The sequence below is a fragment of the Salvelinus alpinus genome, chromosome 21, assembly GCF_045679555.1.
Source record: "Salvelinus alpinus chromosome 21, SLU_Salpinus.1, whole genome shotgun sequence".
Lineage (NCBI taxonomy): Eukaryota > Metazoa > Chordata > Actinopteri > Salmoniformes > Salmonidae > Salvelinus > Salvelinus alpinus.
The window spans coordinates 10,332,733-10,353,471 of NC_092106.1; the positions used below are offsets into that span (position 1 = coordinate 10,332,733).

General features: G+C 41.6%; 1 protein-coding gene across 4 annotated transcripts; it reads left to right on the top strand.

Annotated features, from left to right (window-relative positions):
* Window positions 1–5,005: 5,005 nt before the first annotated feature.
* Window positions 5,006–20,560, top strand: LOC139547806 (polymerase delta-interacting protein 2-like). 4 transcript variants are annotated; one of them, XM_071356896.1, is made up of 11 exons: window positions 5,006–5,234; window positions 15,443–15,524; window positions 15,876–15,973; window positions 16,097–16,196; window positions 16,307–16,382; window positions 16,652–16,757; window positions 17,587–17,734; window positions 18,122–18,148; window positions 18,308–18,433; window positions 18,713–18,792; window positions 19,227–20,560. In XM_071356896.1, exons 1-11 carry the CDS (start codon window positions 5,053–5,055, stop codon window positions 19,339–19,341), a joined length of 1,140 nt encoding a protein of 379 aa, XP_071212997.1. In that variant the 5' UTR covers window positions 5,006–5,052; the 3' UTR covers window positions 19,342–20,560. The 4 variants fall into 4 exon arrangements, with proteins under 4 accessions (XP_071212997.1, XP_071212999.1, XP_071212998.1 ...); XM_071356898.1 differs by having other exon boundaries at window positions 5,007–5,234; window positions 16,652–16,759; window positions 17,598–17,734; XM_071356897.1 differs by having other exon boundaries at window positions 5,007–5,234; window positions 15,449–15,524.
* The last annotated feature ends 179 nt before the right edge of the window (window positions 20,561–20,739 follow it).

Consider the following 20,739-nt stretch of genomic DNA (forward strand, 5'->3'; position numbering starts at 1 on the left):
ACTAGCCTATCAGAAGCTTCTAAAGCCATTACATAATTTTCTGGAATTTTCCAAGCTGTTTAAAGGCAGTCAACTTCGTGTATGTAAACTTCTGACCCACTGGAATTGTGATACAATTAATTATAAGTGAAATAATCTGTCTGTAAACAATTGTTGGAAAAATGACTTGTGTCATGCACAAAGTAGATGTCCTAACCGACTTGCCAAAACTATAGTTTCTTAACAAGACATTTGTGGAGTGGTTGAAAAACAAGTTTTAATGACTCCAACCTAAGTGTATGTAAACTTACAACTTCAATTGTACATAGTCATTGAACACTGGTCACTTTAATAATGTGTACATACATTTTTACCCACTTTACATGTATATACTGTATTCTTGTCATGGCTCATCCTATATAACTATTGCTGTACAGACATTTTCTATTCACCATTCACACAGTGCCTTCATAAAGTATTCAGACCCCTTGACTTTTTCCACATTTTGTTACGTTACAGCCTTATTCTAAAATGGATTCATTAAATAAAAATCATCAGCAATCTACACACAATACCCCACAATGACAAAGCGAAAACAGGTTTTTACCTTATTTACATAAGTATTCAGACCCTTTGCTATGAGACTGGAAATTGAGCTTAGGTGCTTCCTGTTTCCATTGATCATCCTTGAGATGTTTCTACAACTTGATTTAACGAGGCAAGTCAGTTAAGAACAAATTCTTATTTACAATGACGGCTTACACCGGCAAAACCCGGACGATGCTGGGTCAAATGTGCGCCACACTATGGGACTCCCAATCACGGCCGGTTGTGATACAGCCTGGATTTGAACCAGGGTGTCTGTAGTGACACCTCTAGCACTGAGATGCAGTGCCTTAAACCTCTGTGCAACTCGGGAGCCCATTGGACAATGCAGTGGCCCAACCAGAGCCTGAACCCGATCGAACATCTCTGGAGAGACATGAAAATAGCTGTGCAGCAACACTCCCCATCCAACCTGACAGAGCTTGAGAGGATCTGCAGAGAAGGATGGGAGAAACTCCCCAAATACAGGTGTGCCAAGCTTGTAGCGTCATACCCAAGACTCAAGGCTGTAATCACTGAAAATGGTGCTTCAACAAAGTACTGACTAAAGGGTCTGAATACTTATGTAAATGTGATATTTCAGTATTTTATTTTTTATAAATTTGAAAAAATATAACTTTTTGCCTTGTAATTATGGGGTATTGTGTGTAGATTGGTGAGGGGAAATTTAAAAAAAATCTTTTTTAGGATAAAGCTGTAACCTAAAAAAATGTGGGGGAAAAAATCTATGGGGTCTGAATACTTTCCGAAGGCACTGTATATATTTATATTACGGATTGTGGTCCAGAAGCTAACTTCCTGCAATTCTATCCAATTTGACATGGTGTTTTGTACTGCGTATTTGAAAACTGTAATTCCTTAATCAAATCTGCTAGCTGGGTATCTTTTAAAGTTATTGTTTTAGAACTCAAGCTCTGGAAGGTATAACTCGTTCACAGTAAAAGGTATTTATATTCTGATCCTTACAAAATAACACCTGTTTTAGTGACTGATGGCACTTTTCTAAAATTCTATGACATGTCCCATGATCAGAAACTTTCTTATCCAGATAGTATATTAAAAACACATATCTGCACCAAAACAAATGACAGAAAGCATTGTGTTCTACATATGATAAGGACAGACATACACAAGTAATATAATATTAATTAAAAATAACTTTATTGAAAGAATAAGGTTAGGAAAATATATTTTCATTCAAACCTGAAAACAAAGTGCAAGTTAGAGCCTACATTACTATCATAACCGTAACATCCTACACAACCACTTGCCCTCGCATTCAGGTGACAAACAAGCAAACCACATCTTATTCTCTTTTCTATCTTTCCTGTAACAAAGTAAACAATTTCTAGAGTCGTCCTCAAGTACACTGAAGTTTCACACTTTCTGTTCTGACAATCAGCCAAATGTCAGCTTGTTCTTTGATCTGTTTGTGCTATATTAGCCAACTCCTATGGTAGCATGGCATGACAACTATCATACATAAGAAATGGGATCATGAATGGAAGGGAATTGTGCAGTTATCAACCTGTTTGCAAGGTGACAAAGTTACATTTTACAATCCCAATCTTTTGGGGAAAATATGAAACAATTTAATATATGATTGCCTGTTGACTGCTGCAACTGTACTTTAATTAAGTACAGGCTTGTGCTCCCGAGTGGCGCAGCGGTCTAAGGCACTGCATCTCAGTGCCTGGTTCAACCCCAGGCTGTATCACATCCAGCCGTGATTGGAAGTCCCAATGGCGCACAATTAGCCCAGCGTTGTCTGGGTTTGGCAGTGGTTGTAAATAAGAATGTTCTTAACTGACTTGCCACGTTAAATAAAGGATCAATAAAAAAAAAAAACGTGAATGAACAACAGAGACATAATACAATATGGAAATGACTTAATGGGGTATGGTCTCATCTCCGATGAATGCTAATGACAGATGCTGGTACCCTTTTGCTGGGAAAGTTAAACGAGCATTCCGACCAGTCTTCCTGATTGAACTATCGTAAACTACATTAGAATTCACAGAGGTTACCTGCCCAATGCTTAACCTGCTTTCAGTCAAACCAAGCACTGGCAATGTAGAGACAAGATAACTAGCTAGATTAAAAAACAACATAATAACTTCATAATTACCAGCTACTGTATCTGGTTGCGAGTTGACTCACTGAGTATCGTGAATACGGCGTTAGCGTAACTATGCGTTCAAACAGGGCTGCAATGAAAACGAATGGGCCTACAACTAATATGTTAGCAGCAAACTTTGATTGACAAGGCAATGGACAAATAGTATTTGAGAAAAGCCGAAAAAACAGACCCCTTCTGGCGCAATCTTTACTTGGTTCCGTGTTACGACATATCGTACGTAGTCTAATATACAAACAACGACCTAGCTATACGTACTGTGTAGACAATTTTAGATAGCTACAAAAATAACAGCCAGTTTGTACCACTGACGTATATGTTTCGACTAGCATTCGAACCACATTGATTATGAAACATTGAGAATAATGACAAAGATGATGGTAGCAAACGCATGAGCAATCAACATTAACCCAGCTAACGTAAGGCTAACTAGCTAGTATGCAGGGTCGTCACTAGTTACCACAGCCATAAACCCTGCCATAAAATGTTCTTCTTAAAATGTGATTTTAAACCTAACCTTGTGCCTAACCGTAAATTCCTTTTAAGTTTTCATGAATTCTTCTAGCCAATTTTGACTTTGTGTTTGTGCCATCTAGTGGAAACCAGTATAGTATGCAGCTGCTTGTCAGCTAGCTAACTAACCAATAATATGCAGATAGCTGACTAACTATAAATCTGCCTCTGCTCCATCTGTGAATCAACGAGGGTGAACAAAAAGTTTCAAGTTTTAAAGTCACGTGCACAAGTACAGTGAAATGTTTTTCTTGCAAGTTCTAAACCCAACAATGCAGTATTCAATATCAACGTAGTACTAAAATAACAAAAGGTAGAACAAAAACACGACAAATATATATAAGATGAACATGAGAAAGTAATAAGCTATGATACAGGGTCAGTTCCTATACCATATTTACAATGTGCAGGGAGACTGGAGTGATAGAGGTAGATATGTATAGGGGTAAGGTGACTAGGCATGATGTATGATAAACAGTAGCAGCAGCGTAAATGAAGATTGTATGTGAGTGTAGAGTCAATATAAATGTGTGCATGTTATGTGTGTGTTGGATTGTCAGTGTGCGTGTCCTGTGAGTGTGCATAGAAAGTGTTTTTTTATATATATTTTTTTATACAAGGGTAAATAGTCATTTTGTTCGCTATTTAGCAGTATTATGGCTTGGGGATAGAAGCTGTTAAGGAGCCTGTTGTTGTCAGACTTGATGCACCAGTACCGCTTGCCGTGCGGAAGCAGAGAGAACAGTCTATGGCTTGGGTGGCTGGAGTCTAACGATGTTCGTTAAAGCTAGCAAAGCGAACAACTTGATACAGTTGATACAGTTGAACAAAAAAATGTAGCAACAACAAAAAATTGTCACATACAGCGGATAGGTGCAGTGAAATATAACGTTAGTCTTTTTACCTGTGTATGAATGAGTGATTCACTGAAAGTAAGTTAAACCATCATTCTCACTCGGCATTAACTTGTTTTCTGACTTCCTTGACTGAGGTCTGTGTCGTCGATGGCACCAGGTGAATTCAAGGCAACACATTATTGAAAGCTGAAGCTTCACTTTGCATGTTGTCCATGATGAAAATATGAGTAATCAAAAGATCTGTCATTATTTTTATTTCCGAACAGTAGAACGGTAACGGAATTTGACATTCATTGAAGTACTTTTACATTTATATATATATATACAGCTAGCTAACGCTAGTAGCTTAGGGCAAGATGTGTTTTTGACAGAAGAAGCCCCTCTCTCATTCTAGAGTGGGAGGGGACATATGCAAATATTAAATTAATAGGCAAATGCAAGATGAACGATTATTGGTCATTATAATCAGATCGCTATGTGACGGCCTAAACTATCATCCCAAATCGTGTGCCAATGCTAAAATTAAACTTTTTAAAGGCCCAGGGCAGTCAAAAAGGTGATATACTTGTGTTTTATTTACATATTTCCACACTATAAGGTTGGCATAATACTGTGAAATTGTGAACAATTATGATAATGCCCTTTTAGTGGTGGGCTGTTGCGGTGGGATGGAGTTTTGCAGTAAATTCTTTAATAGACCATCAAGAGAGAGATTTCCAAACCTCTTTGCCAAAAACAGATAGTTTTACGTTTTCCACTCCCCTCTAAGAACACCCCATAGACAGTCCTAGTTCAATTCTTGCTTGAGAAATTTCTCTTTGATTGTAAGGTACTTTATTGTTACCCAGAAATTATTTGATATTGAGATAAAAACGGCTGCATTGTACCTTTAAATCAACTTTGAAATTCGCACGCTTTTATACACGTGAGCCTCGGCGTTCATGTGCAGAAGTAGGAAAGATGGCTGCTTGTGCAATACGACGAGGGTTTCTGACTGTTGTCAGTAAATACAACAAGAAACACACACATAGAATATTGGGTATTATTGAAGGGAGTAGTGGACTTGAGGTGAAGAGACCCCGGTTACCATGTTTAGCATGTGGATTGCCCAATATTCAGCAGATGAGGTTCATGTCGTCACGGTAAGGGGTACCTTCTAAGCTAACGTGTTCTAGCTAGCTAGCTAATGTAAGTTAGCAAATTTGTCCACTGTCTTGAATGCTGCATCATTGATGCTGCCATGCCTCCACTACTTTAGCTGCCGTCGCTAACTATAAGATTGACCGCTAGTTAAGCTAGCTATAGCTACCTGGCTGAGTTTACAAGCAATACACTTAAGTTCTCCCTCTCATACAGTAACGTTACCAGTCAAAAGTTTGGACACCTTCTCATTCAAGGGTTTTTATTGCTATTTTCTACATTGTAGAATAATAGTGAAGACATCAACTATGAAATAATACATATGGAATCATGTAGTAACCCAAAAAAGTGTTAAACCAATCCAAATATATTTGAGATTCTTCAAAGTAGCCACCCTTTGCCTTGATGACAGCATTGCACACTCTTGGCATTATCTCAATCAGCTTCACCTGGAATGCTTTTCCAACAGTCTTGAAGGAGTGATTGGAGGCCAGGTATTCTGATGCAGCACTCCATCACTCTCCTTCTTGGTCAAATAGCCCTTACACAGTCTGGAGGTGTGTTGGGTCATTGTTCTGTTGAAAAACAAATTATAGTCCCACTAAGCGCAAACCAGATAGGATGCAGTATTGGTGCAGAATGCTGTGGTAGCCATGCTGGTTAAGTGTGCCTTGAATTCTAAATAAATCGGACAATGTCACCAGCAAAGCACCACCACAGCTCCTCCTCCATGCTTCAGGGTCGGAACCACATATGCAGAGATGATCTGGTCACGTACTCTGCATCTCACAAAGACACGGTGGTTGGAACCAAAAATTTCAAATTTGGAATCATCAGATCAAAGGACAGTTTTCCACCGGTCTAATGTCCATTGCTCATGTTTCCTGGCCCAAGCAAGTCTCTTCTTCTTATTGGTCCTTTTTAGTAGTGGTTTGTGTGCAGCAATTTGACCATGAAGGCCTGATTCATGCAGTCTCCTCTGAACAGTTGCTTTTGAGATGTCTGTTACTTGAACTCTGAAGCATTTATTTGAGCTGCAATTTCTGAGGCTGGTAACTCTAATGAACTTATCCTCTGCAGCAGAGGTAACTCTGGGTCTTCCTTTCCTGTGGCGGTCCTCATGAGAGCCAGTTTCATCAAATCACTGGATGGTTTTTGTAACTGCACTTGAAGAAATGTTCAAAGTTGTTTACATTTTCAGATTAACTGACCTTCATGTCATAAAGTAATGATGGACTGTCATTTCTCTTTGCTTATTTGAGCTGTTATTGCCATAATATGGACTTAGTCTTTTACCAAATAGGGCTAGCTTCTGTATAGCACCCCTACCTTGTCACAACATAACTGATTGGCGCAAATGCAAATGAACTTTTAAAATTAAATGCATGCCAGGTGACTAACTCATGAAGCTGGTTGAGAGAATGCCAAGTGTGTGCAAAGCTGGCATCAAGGCAAAAGGTGGCTACTTTGAAGAATCTCAAATATAAAATACCCATTTTGATTTGGTTAACACAATTTTTTTGCTTACTACATGATAACATGTTATTTCATAGTTTGATGTCTTCACTATTCTACAATGTTGAAAATTGTAAAAATAAATATCTTTGAATGAGTAGGTGTCAACTTTTGACTGGTTGTGTGTAATCTCGCTAGCTAATGTAGGAAAATGAATGCTCTGATAAAGTTAACCATGATTGCGCAACACTTGGCAAGAAGTCAGCTTGGATAGAAACTTGCAGAACTGAACTTACAGGAAAGTGCCTAGCTATAATATATGATTGGCAGATATGTTGCCTAGAGCAACGATGATTGACACATTGCACAAGTTCCTGTTGTCAGACAAATCAATTTGTTTTTAGTAAATCCCAACTTCCATATCAAACAGTGTCATATGTTGGAACTTTGGCGCTTGATAACACACGCAGCTTATAGAGCTTAACTTGCAAGCAGAGCTGTGCATATTTTCAGTATTCATAGAAACTGTCTCGGAGTCTAGCTATCTACAAGCCATCAGACAGCTGAACACTTGAACTGGACTGATCACCTGCTCTCATTCTCTATACCTTACAACACATTCACTCACACACACTCACACACACACACACACACACACACACACACACACACACACAGTGCATTCTGAAAGTATTCAGACCCCTTCCCTTTTTCCACATTTTGTTATGTTACAGCCTTATTCTAAAATTGATTTAATTGTTTCTTTCCCACCTAAATCTGGACACAACCCCATAATGACAAAGCAAAAACAGTTAAACATTTTTGTTTGTTGCAAATGTGTATGTATGTATATAAGAAATGAAATATCACATTTACATAAGTATTCAGATCCTTTACTCAGTACTTTGTTGAAGCACATTTGGCAGTGATTACAGCCTTGAGTCTTGGGTATGACGCTACAAGCTTGGCACACCTGTATTTGGGGAGTTTCTCCCATCCTTCTCTGCAGATCCTCTCAATCTCTGTCAGGTTGGATGGGGAGTGTTGCTGCACAGCTATTTTCAGGTCTCTCCAGATATTTGATTGGGTTCAAGTCCGGGCTCTGGCTAGGCCGCTCAAGGACATTCAGAGACCTGTCCCAAAGCCACTCCTGCATTCTTGGCTGTGTGCTGAGGGTCGTTGTCCTGTTGGAGGGTGACCCTTTGCCCCAGTCTGAGGTCCTGAGCACTCTGGAACAGGTTTTCATCAAGGATCTCTCTGTACATTGTTCCATTCATCTTTCCCTCGATCCTGACTAGTCTCCCATTCCCTGCCGCTGAAAAATGTCTCCACAGCATGATGTTGCCACCACCATGCTTCACGGTAGGGATGGTGTCGGGTTTCCTCCAGACATGATGCTCGGCATTCAGGCCAAAGAGTTCAATCTTGGTTTCATCAGACCAGAGAATCTTGTATCTCATGGTCAGAGTCCTTTAGGTGCCTCTTGGCAAACTCGAAGCGGGCTGTCATGAGCATTTTACTGAGGCATGGCTTTCATCTGGCCACTCTACCATAAAGGCCTGATTGGTGGAGTGCTACGGTGATGGTTGTCCTTCTGCAAGGTTCTCCCATCTTCACAGCGGAACTCTAGAGCTCTGTCAAGAGTGACCATCGGATTCTTGGTCACCTCCCTGACCAAGGTCCTTCTCCCCCGTTTGGCCGGGCGGCCAGCTCCAGGTAGAGTCTTGGTGGTTCCAAACCTCTTCCATTTCAGAATGATGGAGACCACTGTGTTCTTGGACATTCAATGCAGACATGTTTTGGTACCCTTCCCCAGATCTGTGCCTCGACACAATCCTGTCTCGGACACTTCCTTCAACCCCATGGCTTGGTTTTTGCTCTGAAAATGCACTGTCAACTGTGGGTCCTTATATAGACAGGTGTGTGCCTTTCCACATCATGTTCAATCAATTGAATTTACCACAGGTGGACTCCAGTCAAGTTGTAGAAACATCTCAAGGATGATCAATGGAAACAGAATGCACCTGAGCTCAATTTTGAGTCTCATAGCAAAGGGTCTGAATACTTATGTAAGTAAGATATTCTGTTTTTTATTCAGAATAAATTAGCAAACATTTCTAAACCGGTTCACTTTGTCATTAATTTAATCCATTTTAGAATAAGGCTGTAACAAAGCAAAATGTGGAAAAAGTCAAGGGGTCTGAATACTTTCCGAATTCACTGTATTACATACATTATACACGCACATAACGGCTGCTGCTCCCAGTCTCTTGTTATACTGCACCGAAATCCCTCATTTGTTTAGGAAAAACATCTTCTTTTCCCTCGACCCTAGCTCTCTTCACATGACACATGTATGCATTGCATGCACGGGACCAATAGGGCCTGACCTATGACCAATTATGATATGCTTTAACAAACTACAAAACATCGTAACACGTGACAGCTTAATGGATGCTGAGGACATGGCAAATAAACGGGAATGTTTACTGGTTGTTCAGGAGGTGAAGGGGAAGTCGGATGTGTGGAATAATTTTGACTAGTTGTGGAAAATACTGGAGCTCAAGAAAAAGGTAAGTAGCAAGTGCATATTATGTATGCCAAACGGGTGCTGTTAGATTACAATATCATTTTCCTGACCATTTTGAACAATATAATCAACACTGTATAAACTATAAACATACCAGAGATTCTGTAACAATTTTTTTGGTAAAGCCTTTATTACAGCAAAGACTAAAAGCAGTCGCATTAATTCGTGAATGCAATTTCCAAAATGGAATGGTTTATTTATGTACACTAATTATTCAAGGGTCGCATAATTAATTTTATTGTGAAACTAAAATCCTTGATTGCCTTTCAAATCATGAGTGACTCGTATGCTGTGCGACGACATGAACAAGTTCATTTTTGATTGATACACTACTGTAGTCTATAGAAGTATTGAAATAGAGGCCTAAGTAAGTTACGCTATTAAGACTGAACTGGAGGTGTTCTGAGGCCTACAGCTCAACGGTGTTTATAGAAGGCTGCTATACTAATGATAACATTATTTTTTATTGTTATTATAATGATCATAATAGTAATAACAATAAGGAGATCAAGAAAGGGGAGGGTTATTATTATTAATAATTTCTTACAATTTGTAAGTGTAAGCAACGCTAAATAAATGATACCAGAGAGGCTGAAAGTGTAAAGCTTTTATTCAGTAGCGTGCCGTGGGCCTGGCGCCTGGGCCTTCAGTGAGGTCCTACACAGTCCCACCCGAATTAATCCACCTGTTATTACCATCATTTAGATGCCATGGCTCTAGACACTATACATTTAGACAGAAACGCAGTATAACCAGGCGTTGCGTCACCTTGAAATTGACATTTTTTTCAGAGAATTGCAGGGGAAGAGTACAATACAGTACAGTTCAACTAATAGGCAAGAACATAGTCGAGTGCAACAGAGTTATATTAATATTCTTCTTCTATCCATTTCTGGTCCACAAACTTTGAGCTTTAAGTCCCCCAAAAAATAAATACAGTGTGTTCACTAAACAGCGCATTGTCGCACCCAAAGCAGTTTCACCGTGATGATAAAGACACACAACTATTCACTGAAAATAAAAGAAAACAAATAATTTGCAACATAGGCTATTTGCCATTTTATTTTGTTAATATATAGGCTATTTAATATTAACGAAATAAAATGCGAAACATACATACACATTTAATAAAAAATAACATGCATTGTATGCCTACTCACCAAAGACTGATTATTAGACAGTTGCGTGCGCTTAGGGGATCGTGAGAAAAATGCTGCAAGGCCATTGAGGTTGGCAAAGAAGACCTTGCATTCTTTAAGCTTTGAGGCTCCTTGAGTCAGTACTAAATTTAGTCGATGTGCATAGCAGTGAATGAATAAGGCCATCGGTGCCCTCTCCTTAACTTTAGCCTGCACCCCATTGAGTCCAGATGCCATGACTGCTGCGCCATCAAAACACTGTGCCACAACTTTATCCAGACTACATTAATTTTCCTCCAAGAAACGGAAAATAAGAGCGGCAATGTCATCAGCTCGCTTGCCGCTTGTCACATCTTCAAACCGGATAAATCGCTCCTTGACTCCCGTGTCCGTCACATAACGCAGGACGAGTGAGAGCTGTAGCTCCACTCTGGTGTCCCCAAACGTTTTCAAAAGCACCATTGCTTGTAAGTGCCCAGCCGTACTTTGGTGTCTCGTTGCTGCCTTGGTTAGACAACTCAAGTTTGCAAAGCCAGTGTGGCTCCAAACACCAAATCGATCACTTGCAAATAATAGGCATTCCCAGCAGTACAGTTTGCAGTGCTTCTCGGAGCCTGTGAGCCATTGACAGCGCTCATAGTTGAAACTTTGAAAGTGGCGAACGAACGAACCCCTTTCCCGCCTGTGACAGGCTTTGTGGCGTCGGGCGACCTCTCCTTACAATGTCTAACTTTTCTTGAAAAGTTCGTCTTGAGAATGGCGTTATAATTATATCCTCGACCAAATCGATATCTTCTCCTCCTTCCGCCATTGTGGGTTCAAAAAACAGTAGAACGCGAATTAATTCGTTTATCAAATTTAGTTTCCTAGATCTGCATAGACCTGCCCATAGGACCTGCCTCTCAATATTGGTAATCCAATCAAAAGACGTGGACGCCCTACGCCTGCTAGCTGGCTCCTGTGTAACACTGGAGCCAGCCAGCAGGCGTACAATAGCCAACTCTAAAGCTGATTGGTTGACACAAAATTTTAATTTCCATTCACTTTAAGCTACAAGCGCCCGCACTGTTGATTCTGAAGGCCTGAGGGCAGATTTTAGACCCCTGGCAACACATGATGGCTGAATATGATTGGATAAAAGATCTAACGTAAAGACCAGCCCTCCAAATCTCAACCTGGGGCTGGAAGCAGTGCAACCAAGAGGAAAGCTATGAAATGAAGAGTATAACTCTTACTCTGGGGAATAATTTAATACATATTTGTGGGAAAATATATTTTAAAAAAAAATTATATTCTGATGATGTTTAGGCCAGCAGAGAAGGCCTTGCAGGCCCTGACGGCCCACCACTGCTTTTATTACAGCATAGCAAAGACAGACACTGCCAAATTTGTGGCTGTTAAACAGGCAACAGAAACAGGATCTGTCTTATTTCTGTAGATGTATATGGATAATTTATGAAGCCAGGTACATTTAACAGTTTGGCTATTGATTATACACCTAATTAAATTGGAGTTTCCTCTTAGACAATTAAGGCAAGGACTGTCTTCCCGTCTGCTGCCTCCACCGTATTGTTCTCAACTAGAGGTCGACCGATTAATCGGAATGGCCGATTTCAAGTTTTCATAACAATCGGAAATCGGTATTTTTGGGCGCCGATTGCATATTTTTATTTTATTTATTATTATTATTTATATATTTTTATATATATTTTTTTTAATATATCTTTATTTAACTAGGCAAGTCAGTTAAGAACACATTCTTATTTTCAATGACGTCCTAGGAACGGTGGGTTAACTGCCTCGTTCAGGGGCAGGACGACAGATTTTCACCTTGTCAGCTCGGGGATACAATCTTGCAACCTTACAGTTAACTAGTCCAACGCAATAACGACCTGCCTCTCTCTCGTTGCACTCCACAAGGAGACTGCCTGTTACGCGAATGCAGTAAGCCAAGGTAAGTTGCTAGCTAGCATTAAACTTATCTTATAAAAAACAATCAATCATAACCACTAGTTAACTACACATGGTTGATAATATTACTAGATATTATCTAGCGTGTCCTGCGTTGCATATAATCTGACTGAGCATACAAGCATACAATTCTCTAAGTATCTGACTGAGCGGTGGTAGGCAGAAGCAGGCGCGTAAACATTCATTCAAACAGCACTTTCGTGCGTTTTGTCAGCAGCTCTTCGTTGTGCGTCAAGCATTGCGCGGTTTATGACTTCAAGCCTATCAACTCCCGAGATGAGGCTGGTGTAACCGAAGTGAAATGGCTAGCTAGTTAGCGCGCGCTAATAGCGTTTCAAACGTCACTCGCTCTGAGCCTTCTAGTAGTTGTTCCCCTTGCTCTGCATGGGTAACGCTGCTTCGAGGGTGGCTGTTGTCGATGTGTTGCTGGTTCGAGCCCAGGGAGGAGCGAGGAGAGGGACGGAAGCTATAATGTTACACTTGCAATACTAAAGTGCCTATAAGAACATCCAATAGTCAAAGGTTAATGAAATACAATGGTATAGAGGGAAATAGTCCTATAATAACTACAACCTAAAACTTCTTACCTGGGAATATTGAAGACTCATGTTAACAGGAACCACCAGCTTTCATATGTTCTGAGCAAGGAACTGAAACGTTAGCTTTCTTACATGGCACATATTGCACTTTTACTTTCTTCTCCAACACTTTGTTTTTGCATTATTTAAACCAAATTGAACATGTTTCATTATTTACTTGTGGCTAAATTGATTTTATTGATGTATTATATTAAGTTAAAATAAGTGTTCATTCAGTATTGTTGTAATTGTCATTATTACAAATAAATCAAAAAATCGGCCGATTAATCGGTATCGGCTTTTTTTGGTCCTCCAATAATCGGTATCGGTATCGGCGTTGAAATATCATAATCGGTCGACCTCTATTTTCAACACCAATATGCTGGGTAACTTAGATTTTATGCACATAGCAACACGGTCTAGGAAAATGCGCCAATTCAACAGCGCACCGATGTGTTTCACAACTACGGACAGTGACAGCTATCCAATGCGGGAGAAAGCGCATTTGTTATAAAATATTATTTGCACCATTGTTCTTACGTAATATAACCATATACAATTTCACAGGCACATCTTTTAGTGATGGACTGTGCCATTCCCACGGCCTCAACAATGGATTATTCCACGCAGACAGATGCGAATCAGAGGTGTCTAGTACACACTTTTTTCTTTGCTACTGCTCGACTATAGAAGGCTGTTGGTGGACCGAGATTATCGACCAAACAATCAACCAGTCTACTAAATGGGGTCAGCCCTAGCTGCTGGACCAGACCCGAGTGACAACATTTAGTTAACCAGAAGAGCAGCCAGGCTGATAAACGAATAGATCTATATGTTGGCTAGGCCTTCTGTAAGTCAATAAATGCACTTTATTAGCATAAAATACATATGCTATGGGCTGTACAGAGCTGTGGTCGGGTCCACTTGGGTGTATCAGCTGTAGTTCCAGAGACCCGATGACAATCAAACAGGACCTGACCCGAGCGAAAAGTTAGAATTTCGGACCTAGTCCCCCTCGGGTGTCAGGTGTCTGGGTGGACCTGTGAGAACCTCGAGTGTAGACCTACATGTACACTAAGCCACTTATCTAGAAAACGTGACATTGGAACACTAGTAGAAAGTTGGCAACATATCTGGCCTATATTAGCTAGTTCACTCTTTGTCTGAGTGGAAGAACGTAGAGAGCTTTGGGCCTATCTGCTGTTGATTATACAAGAGAGCTGGTTGGCTTGAGCCAGCACAGAGTAAATGGGTCCAATTTCCTTTGCGCCCCTCATGCCAAGGGAGTAAACGTGGAGGGCCTGAGTTGACATGGAGCCCAGAAGGTTAGCAATTGGAAGACCGATCCAGCACCAGCTTGTAATTCGGACTTTAGTTTATGTAACCCTTTATGTAAGATATTACTGTCCTGTTCTCACCTTTTCTCCATGAATGAGAACTTATTTTTGTTATGATGAAGTCTCCATGAAATGAGGAAACATGTTAACGATCTGACCCTCCATTGTTTTAACAAAGTATTTGTTATGGCATTTCACCAGCCTGGTCGTGCTGTCTTGTCAGTGACCAGTATAATAATCCAAGGGAGAACCTCTGCCAGTAATCGCCACTGCAGCTGACGAACATCCAAGCCTTCGGGCAGAGCTCTTCCACCTCCATACCTTCTGATAATAATATGGATGTATTGAGGAGCCACGCAATATCACCCCCCCATGTTTTGAAGAATAGATCCATAAATGTATGAGTGACTTGAACACAGCCAGCTGTTGCTCCCAGTACCTTGTTGATTATAATTCAGTGAAGAGTCAAAGGGAATGACGAGATTAGACTTGGTATTTATGTTTGTTTGAATTTTGATAAATCGATGTGTTTTTATTCATTCTTGTCTGATTTGTGATTGAGATGAAGCTTTAGTCCAAGGGGTTGACTAGGAGGTGACCCGTGTGTTCCTGTCATCTCAGTGCTCATGTTGTGTATTGTGTGTACTAGGTTCCATTTCCAAGCTGCTGCAACACTTGGCTATTTGAGACTAATGTAGTTATACAGTGTGATGTACAGGTCTACTTGGCTCCATACAGTTGGACCCAAGGACGATCAGACCTGGACCTGATCATTTAAATTAAATAAAACAAGGGGAACAGTCAGACCCAACCCGACTGGACCCGATGACAACCAGACCTAGACCTGTACCCTAGCTTTATTTATTTTATTTCACCTTTATTTAACCAGGTAGGCCAGTTGAGAACAAGTTCTCATATACAACTGCGACCTGGCCAAGATAAAGCAAAGCAGACGTACAGTCAATAACACCAGACTTGATTTGGACCAGAGTGACAAAAAAAATATGTTTATCAGCCAAGTTGCTCTTCTGGTTAACAAATAGGAGCTGGGTCGGATCTCGGGTGTTCGGGTGGACCTGTGAGCACCTGGTGTGATGTGATTTTGCTCCAGTTTGTCATAGTGTGGCCTGTGTTTGGCAGGAACAGGCCGGAGGGGAAGGTTCTGGAGACGGTGGGAGTGTTTGAGGCGCTGAAGCAGCACGGCAAATATGAAACGGGCCAGGTAAGAGAGACAGCGCCGTGCCGCTTTACCCACCCAGGCCAGAACTATTGGTCCTGGCCTTCCCTCCTCATCATCTTTTGCCTCACTGTCATAGGCCTAAACATTAGGGGCCGGCTTGATTCCCAGACACAGATTATGCCTAATTTTGGACAAAAAAAAGGTTTGTCATTGCGTTTGCTTTTTAGTCTGGGACTATTCATAATCTGTGTCTGGGAAAACCGGTCATCGGTGAATGGTGGCCCTGTACAATAGTCCTAGGTTTATGTGGTCCGGTGTATGTATACTGTAGTTGCCCTTGTCACAAAGTTCTTTCCGACCTCAAGTCTATGTTTCTCCATGTTCTCTCCTCAGCTCTTCCTTCATAGTGTGTTTGGCTACAGAGGGATCGTGTTGTTCCCCTGGCACGCCCGTATCTATGACCGGGATATCATTCCTCCCATGTCTGACAGGTGCGTATCACGTCTCTCAGCGGTAGGGCCAGGAGTTTTATTTATTTTGTTGATGTGTGTTCTATGTTGATTTGAATGGGTAATTTGTCTTATTATTTTTAACACCCATGCTCTGTCCCTCAGCAAGCCAGAGCCTCCTGGTTCTCATGGGTCAAAGGAGGTGAAGGGGAGAACTCATACCTACTACCAGGTCCTCATCGACACGCGGGACTGCCCTCACATAGTACGTTACCGCTGAACACTACCAATGCAATGTTCGCACTGTACATACTGACTCTGCCTAAATGATGACATCTGCCAGTCTTCTAGTTGTTTCTCCTGTTGTGTTGACAGTCTCAGAGGTCTCAGACCGAAGCAGTGACGTTCCTGGCGAACCATGACGACAGCAGAGCCCTCTATGCCATCCCAGGTAAATGACACATGATCTGCTGCTCCCTGGGTAGTAAATGGCTACATGCTTTATTTTAGTTTCGAGCAGGACAATTGTCTAGCAGTGTTTTAAAATAATAGATTTTTTTTTAGTTCTTATCCGCAAATGGCACTGTCAGTGTGTGTATATAATTTTGGCTTCCAGGTGATTTTGCATTACTACCCTAGTTACTTCCTTGTACTACTTCTGTCCCTGCCAGCCTCCCTCCTGACTGCCATTCTGCCTGGCTGTCATTGTGTGTGTTTCAGGTCTGGACTATGTGAGTCATGAAGACATCCTGCCCTACAACTCCACAGAGCAGGTCCCCATCCAGCACGAGCTGTTTGAGCGCTTCCTCATGTTCAACCCTGACAAAAGTAAGTGACCAGCCACTCGCTGTTTTCCAGTTTCCACGCATCATTTCACTGTACAGCATAGTATTGACTGAGAGTACAAAACATTAAGAGTACAAAACATTAAGAACACTTTCCTAATATTGAGTTGCACCCCCCCTTTGCCTTCAGAACAGTCCCTATTTGTCGGGGCAGGGACTCTATAAGGTGTCGAAAGCGTTCCACAGGGATGCTGGCCCATGTTGACCCTAATGCTTCCCACAGTTGTGTCAAGTTGGCTGGATGTCCTTTGGGTGGTCGACCATTCTTGATAGACATGGGGAAATGTTGCGTGTGAAAAATCCAGCAGCATTGCAGTTCTTGACACACACCGGTGCGCCTGGCACCTACTACCATCCCTCTATCAAAGGCACTTCAATCTGTTGACTTGCCCATTCTCCCTCGGAATGACACACATACACAATCAATGTCTTAATTGTCTCGGCTTAAAAATCCTTCTTTAACCCGTCTCCTCCCCTTCATCTGATTCATCACTGATTTGAAGTGGATTTAACAAGTGACATCAAGAAGGGATCATAGCTTTCATCTGGATTCACCTGGTCAGTCTGTCGTGGAAAGAGCAGAAGTCCTTCATGTTTTCTAAACTCAGTGTACATTTCCAGTTATTTTTGGGAATATTCACAAATTAACTTCTATGAAGTATACAATTTTTCAGTTTCAAAAAACATTCAGTAGTACTATAAAGTGTTCAGATGTTTTTATTTTACATTCACAGGTACTGTATATATCTAGTATACAATATATCCAGTTATTTTATATATACGACTGTAAACCAAGTGTCCTGTGTGTCCAACCACCCCAGCTCCCCCGTTCAGTGCGAGGGACACTCTGAAGGCATGGCAGGAGAAGAACCATCCCTGGCTGGAGCTGTCTGACGTGCACAGAGAGACGACGGAGAACATCCGGGTCACCGTCATCCCCTTCTACATGGGCATGAGGGTAAGGATGATGTCGCTGTTGGGACTGTGAGGCTCTTTCTCCAAAAATTGGTCCTCTCATTGCCACTTCTTCTTTTTATTGCACTGATCTGAAAGAACTGACCTGGTGAAAGCCAGTGTAATGAGTAGCTTCCACCATATTGTTTTCACCTCGAGTCTTTTTCAATCAGTGCAGATGAAGGGGAGGACAGGTTAAGACATTGAGAGAAAGTAAATTAAAGTGTTTTAATTGGGTCAGTTCCTATCAAATAAATAGTATACACGGTACAATGAGCTCTTTCAATAATGTTCTGCTCGTCCCTGAGTCCTCCCACTCTGCTGTGTGATTCTTATGATGAGCTTGAATCTACCTGCGCACAAAGAATAAATACAGTATTTTCTTTCTCAGGATGCTCAAAATTCTCATGTGTATTGGGTAAGTTACTTTTTACAATTCCCTGAAAAAGGACAAATAATTTGAACTTTTACCAATGTATGATGTAGGCCTCGTATATCCAGTCGAGGATACAAATGTAGACCGTCAGAACGGCGACATAATGTGTACCAAATTCACCAAAATGTGTGTGTCTCACAGTGGCGGTACTGCATCCGCCTGGAGAACATGGGCAGTGAGGTGGTGCAACTGAGGGAGAGACACTGGAGGATCTTCAGCCTATCAGGCACCCTGGAGACGGTCCGGGGACGGGGGGTCGTAGGCCGGGTCGGTAGTACAACCGCCTCCACACAATGGAATTACAAACGCTCAATGGCTATGTCTGAAACCGTTACTAGCTGGCAAAATACTTGCTTCCTCTGTCCTTGTTTCCTCAATTCCTCTCCAAGCCAATTGGATGAGAGGATCTAAGGTCCCTTCTTCAGGCAACCTCCAATGAGCTTCAAGGGGAACAAGGACAGAGGAAGCATGTATGACACAGCCACTCATACAGTATGTTACCTCCACGACTGAGTAGAGGCCATAACCAATCGTTTTTGTCCCCAGGAACCAGTGTTGTCCAAAGAGCAGCCAGCCTTCCAGTACAGCAGCCATGTTTCCCTTCAAGCACCCAGTGGACACATGTGGTAAGTACTTCCCAGCTTACCCGTGGCTACTACACACAGTAACATGACAAAGGAACTGCATTATTAACATTATTGCTGTGTGTATTGCTGTGGTAAATGTCTTGCTGTAGGTGGTAGAAGCAGCACACACTGCTGTACCAGTAATGCAGGTTCATGGATGTTCTGGTCTAAGAATGACTTATTAAACCGGTTTTGCTATTTGTACCTGGTCCTTGTGGTAAAAAAATAAGCTGGGGAAACAGGAAATACTGATTGACATTTGAGTGAATCTTGCACAGGTTTACAGGCAAGTAAACAATCTTAAACGCAGGGGTAAACGCAAGAGTAACTCAAGCTTTCCGACGTCAAAAAGAAATAACGTCAACGACCTTTCTTACATTTAGTACAGAGGTGTGATGGTGATGGTCAAGATTCTAATGATGCTCTGTGTGCAGGGGAACGTTCCGCATCGAGAGGACGGACGGCTCCCACTTTGATGTGCGCATTCCCCCGTTTTCCCTGGAGAGCAACAAGGATGACAAGGCTCCCCCTGCTGGCTACACCTTCTGAGGCAACGCAGCAGCAGGGCCACGTCCCTCAGCGCAGTCGAACAGCCAAGCCATCCTTAGGAACGGATCAACCCCTTCCTCTGCTACTTCTTCCTCGTTGAGATTAAGAAACTTATTTATTTGAGCAAATTGAAATGAGATGTTCAATGAAAAGGGACAAAAAATGGCCTCCCAACACTTGTAGCGAATGAAAACTTATGCTTTTTACTGGGAAGGAGAAGGACAAGCGATCAGTCACAGAGGTTGTTGCTTGAGATCATTCTGCATAGGCAGAATGGCACGGTGAGCACTGATGGTATTTGCATTTATTATTATTATTATTATGAGGAGTGGGAATGAATTATTCCAATTGTTTCTCTCAGCCATAGTCGCTTGACCCAGAGGTAAACGTCTAAAGCCAGGCTCCCTTGGTGTACTTTATTGGTGTTTCTAAATAGTTCAAATCAGCGGACCTGGTGGGAAACCATCGGAAGGACTTTACTAAAGCCAAATAGAACGTGTCCAATAGGAGCCCTACTCTTTTAAGAGACCTCAGTCAAGTCTAGACCTCATGTTGCTCTCTGATGTGTAGTATTATGCAAATGACTCTGCTGTGCCTGTTTGGCTTGTCTGTCACTTTGAGCCTCCCTGGTGTGGCCTGTGGTGAAACATGTAGAAAAGAGAACCTTGGTTATGTCTTAAATGGCACCCTATTCCCTATAAAGTGCACCATATAGGGAATAGGTTGCTGTTTGGGATGTTACCATTGAACGGAACAAGAAAGTGAATACAGGAGGAGTCAGTGAGCTAAGGATGTCGTAGTGACCCCCATTGATGTTACCAACTGTAGGTTTGTCTGATATGAGGGCCGGGTTCAGGAGAGTGATCTGTTTCAGGTAGGAATATCATGCATAGAGCAGACATGGTTCCTCATTCTACATGACGGAGAATCGTGGCTGTTCCACACCAATGTATTTAGATCTGAACATTTCATATTGTTATTTGACCGTGGTGTGTGTGTTGGTGAGGGAGGTGTCTGGGAGACTGACTGGGTGCTATGCTGCTCGAGTCTGTAGTATCCAACCCTTTGAGTCAGCTCTGTGGGTTGAAGTCTCAAAAGTTAGATTTTTGCCTTGTTAAGGGAAGAAACAAACCTTTTTGATAGGTGATTTGAAATGACTGTGTGTAATGATGTTCCGTGAGAAAGTTGTAAAGAAAAATAAATGTACATTTTAAAGAAATTGTCAGGTATTTACTGTATTGATTAGCAAATGGACAGTGTTTGTCTACCCCAGGGTTTTTCAAACTCAGTCCTCTGGACACCAAGTGGTGCACGTTGAGTTTGGTTTTGCCCTAGAACTACACAGCTGATTCAATGTATCGTCAAGCTTTGAGAATGAAGGCAAAAACCAAAACGTGC

What these genes read in the sequence shown, in the direction of transcription:
- LOC139547806 (XM_071356896.1), top strand. Translation starts at nt 5,053, where the DNA reads ATGGCTGCTTGTGCAATACGACGAGGGTTTCTGACTGTTGTCAGTAAA. An exon ending in ATGAGGTTCATGTCGTCACG is followed by an intron (nt 5,235 to 15,442) that starts GTAAGGGGTACC and finishes TGTGTTTGGCAG; the next exon opens with GAACAGGCCGGAGGGGAAGG. An exon ending in ATTCCTCCCATGTCTGACAG is followed by an intron (nt 15,974 to 16,096) that starts GTGCGTATCACG and finishes TCTGTCCCTCAG; the next exon opens with CAAGCCAGAGCCTCCTGGTT.